Source organism: Prosopis cineraria, unplaced genomic scaffold, assembly GCF_029017545.1.
Source record: "Prosopis cineraria cultivar Desert tree isolate PC_DT_omini unplaced genomic scaffold, ASM2901754v1 PC1, whole genome shotgun sequence".
NCBI classification, from domain to species: domain Eukaryota; kingdom Viridiplantae; phylum Streptophyta; class Magnoliopsida; order Fabales; family Fabaceae; genus Prosopis; species Prosopis cineraria.
Genome location: NW_026555332.1, coordinates 47,060,176 through 47,063,696, shown reverse-complemented (window position 1 = coordinate 47,063,696; position 3,521 = coordinate 47,060,176). Strand labels below are relative to the sequence as shown.

General features: G+C 37.2%; 1 protein-coding gene across 1 annotated transcript; it reads right to left on the bottom strand.

Annotated features, from left to right (window-relative positions):
• Nucleotides 1–3,293, bottom strand: LOC129286905 (uncharacterized). Its single transcript, XM_054923006.1, has 4 exons — nucleotides 3,260–3,293; nucleotides 3,065–3,142; nucleotides 2,654–2,749; nucleotides 1–333 (listed from the first exon to the last, which is right to left on the bottom strand). The coding sequence occupies exons 1-4, from the start codon at nucleotides 3,260–3,262 to the stop codon at nucleotides 262–264; spliced, it is 249 nt and encodes an 82-aa protein (XP_054778981.1). The 5' UTR covers nucleotides 3,263–3,293; the 3' UTR covers nucleotides 1–261.
• Nucleotides 3,294–3,521: the final 228 nt, after the last annotated feature.

Genomic DNA, 3,521 nt, shown 5'->3' with positions numbered 1-3,521 from the left:
TAAATGAATTATTTTCGGTCGCTAAATTATGAAGCTGAAGTCTGATGGCTGCCCATTTGAACAGATGGGAACAATCTCTACAACCAAAATACTCACCGTAACATCTTTATACCAAGTTATAACATTAACGACCTTAGCCCTCATATAAATTCATTTTTTTTTCCAGTAATAGAAAGAGTTACGGACACAGTCTCAAACCATGTAAATGAGGTCATACTTTTGCCGTCCAATCCAACCTTATAGCAGAGTAACAACCCCGGCTTAATCCTGCTTCGAATCTATTCCTCCAGGTTCAACAGGTTCAACTGGAGCCGGTCCAGCATCTGCATCAACCTGCAAAAACAATGAAGGTGTATTTTAGTTTACGAGCAAGGTAGCCGTGAAATGAAACATATTAACACAAGCGTTTATTAATATTCAAAATCAAGATGTCATAAACTCCCAGACGCATGCCATGAGCATGGTAGACTTCCAAAACAGAATCCATAATAAAGTCCAGGCGATGATTTCATAGTATACATGACTTTCGAAAATAAAATGCTAGGGGGGGGGGGGGAGAGAGAGAGAGAGAGAGATTGCCAGAAGCCAAATCTATACACAGATCAGAATGTATAAAAAGCTGAATAGTACATTTTCTTTCTCTGGGAAAAGATCTGCACGAGATATAGTAAAAAAATCACAGAACACGTAAAACCAATTTCCAGTTATCCCTTCATAACACCATCCTCTTGGTGGTAATCAGGCTCCTAAAATTGTGCGCTGTGATCAGACAGACACAAACCGGACAACTTACCAAAATGGCAACTTGCAGCACAACTCAATTCATTATCAACAAAGTCAAATGAAGGGTATAAAGGGCAAATACTCATGGTAAAAACCAAAAAAAAAAAAAGTCATTATTTTTTATCTATAAAACCAACTGTCCTAATTCATGTAACCACAAGCCCATAAACTCAACCTTGTCTTTAATGAAAAAAACTCAAACAAAAATATCCATAGTTCCTAAACACGTGGCTTTGGCTACAAAATCCCTGCCTAACAATATGGGGATGTTCACATCAATATCTCACGAGGTTTCTCACTTCGTGTAAGAACCTTGATCTGGATTGTGCTTAATAGTGCATTAACAATCCAGATCACAGCAAACAGCAGCCTCAGCTCGTCCATACCTTGGTTGTCACTTGTCAGTTAAAAGAGATAAATGAGATTCTGTGTCTCCATTGATATATTATAGTGTTTGACTACATAAACTTGTTTGCATTACACCTTTATCTTCATGGCTATCAGGAAGAGGTGATGTGTCCATTTTATACATACAAGCAAGCACACACTGAATCCGGGAGGAAAAAGAGAAAATTGAAGACACTCATTTAACTTTGACCAATCCTATTTTTTGGAAATCACACTGACAAAACTACAATTTCTAGATCACATTTTTTGGTGGCATCTTCCAAAACAAGAAAAAGGGAAGAAGTTTCTTTCAACACAAAAAGGAAGGATCGCCTATGATTTGAATACAGAACCCAGCATCATACACCAACCACGGAGACTACACAGAATACCTGGAGAGAGGTAGATATTTTTGGGACAAGGACCATAGATTCCCATGGAGTATATCAATCTGTGACAATCATAGACATGTGCGCCCAACAAATCTATTCGAGGACAAAAATGGACTTACAGGTTGCAGGGATGAGATTCTCAGATTCACAACAAAATCCTAAATATATGTTTTTCCTGTTGAAACCTTAACTATCATTCCTGCTCAGCTGCTTTTTATAACAGTAAATCTCCTGTAAGAGCTCTACAAAGAGATGTTGAGAGGAATAAAACTTGTGTGCCATTTGATACATCTGTTACTTGAAATGAATAGGGTTATAACAAGGGCATGAAGCACGTAAGTCATACTTAATTACTACATTTGTTACTTCAAACTTGTTCCTGAGCATGAAGAATCTCATATCCTACTTTAATCAAAAGTTGCTTTAGAAGAAATGCCTCCACCTAATTCGGAGTTTGTGTATCAGAATACTAGCAGATTAGTTACTGAGAAGCAACAATGAAGCAATAACTTCACTTATATTATAATAATCAATTATCTATGCAAATACATCAGACAAATTATCTTAGTTAATGAATATAATGTTTCCTTTCCCATTCGAAATCAAATGATTTCTAATGAGCATGCATCAAGACGATAAAAGATTGAATGAATTATTATGTCAATAGAAAATTGGATAACTTTTTCACTATATGACTAGTTTAGCTTTTACTTCCCCCCCCCCCCCCCGGGGGTTAGTTGCTGCTGAGAATTGTATTGCCAGGACAGAATTTGGGTTCATGACCCGCCTGGCTGGCCCTATCTTTGTGAACTACTAATTAGAGATAGTTACAACCTATCTCGATCTACGTATGAGATGGTTACTTCAACGATCAGGGATAATATCACTAGCCACTTCCTATTACTAGAAATCAACAAAGATTTCCTTCACAAGATGACCAATTCTATCTTCGTTTTAATAGAACGGCCTCTTAACCTTGATAGAAAAGGTGTTGATTGTTTTATTAATACATAAACTAAAATTAGAGATGGATACAGAATCAATTTAATTAGCCCATTACATTGCCTGAACAAAATCAGGCATTCACTCACTTTGCTATCCCGTTTTGCTGTAGGCTTGTACGGACATGCTGGAGGAGCCCTCTCCGGTTTCCTGTACTCCCACCCGAAAAGAGCATAGATTTTCCCTAAAATTTATAAATGAACCAAAGGGAAAAGAAGGATTGTAAGTTAAAGATGTATGCATACCGAGAACCAAGAATTTGATGAAGCAATTAAGAATCAAGAATCCCAAAATTTCCTGCTATGTTTTTAGTTTTAGCCCTTATAGATTTATGATTTATCATATACAATTCTAGCTTTTAATCCTACATAGTACTAAAACAATCAAAAAGGGCTCCGAAATCTTAGGCTGCGAGAATGAGATCATGAAAGCAGTGAAGCGATAGGAAAAGAGAGAGCCAAAGCGTAAAATTGGAAGATGAGTGCGGAAGGTAAACATACCACGATATAATAAAATAGGAGGGGCAGTATGTTGACAATTGGAACGAGAAAGAGGGGCAACAAACATGCCAAGCAAACCTTGAACAAATTGACATTCACAACATCAGATAATTAAACTACAAACTGGAAATCGGAAAGAGGAAGCAAGCGAGATTCCAAAAACGCGAATAAACGGGAGAAAAAAAGAAAAAAAACCATTTTCCAATGTGTTGTGTGCAGACGATTAAGCGGAGAACCATATCGATAGAGGGATCGAGGGTCAGAATGAATATATGCTTTGCAGTTTGAACGTAGAAAAATGTTTATGAAAACCAAAAAAATTGGCCCATACAGGTCTCGAACCTGTGACCTTCGCGTTATTGCACGACGCTCTAACCAACTGAGCTAATAGGCCAGTTGATCTTAATGGTTATTTTCTTAATTCAAGAATCGAACTACCTAGCCAAACTTTAGACCA

What these genes read in the sequence shown, in the direction of transcription:
- LOC129286905 (XM_054923006.1), bottom strand. An exon ending in TCCTATTTTATTATATCGTG is followed by an intron (nt 2,750 to 3,064) that starts GTATGTTTACCT and finishes TTATAAATTTTA; the next exon opens with GGGAAAATCTATGCTCTTTT. An exon ending in CAGCAAAACGGGATAGCAAA is followed by an intron (nt 334 to 2,653) that starts GTGAGTGAATGC and finishes TTGTTTTTGCAG; the next exon opens with GTTGATGCAGATGCTGGACC.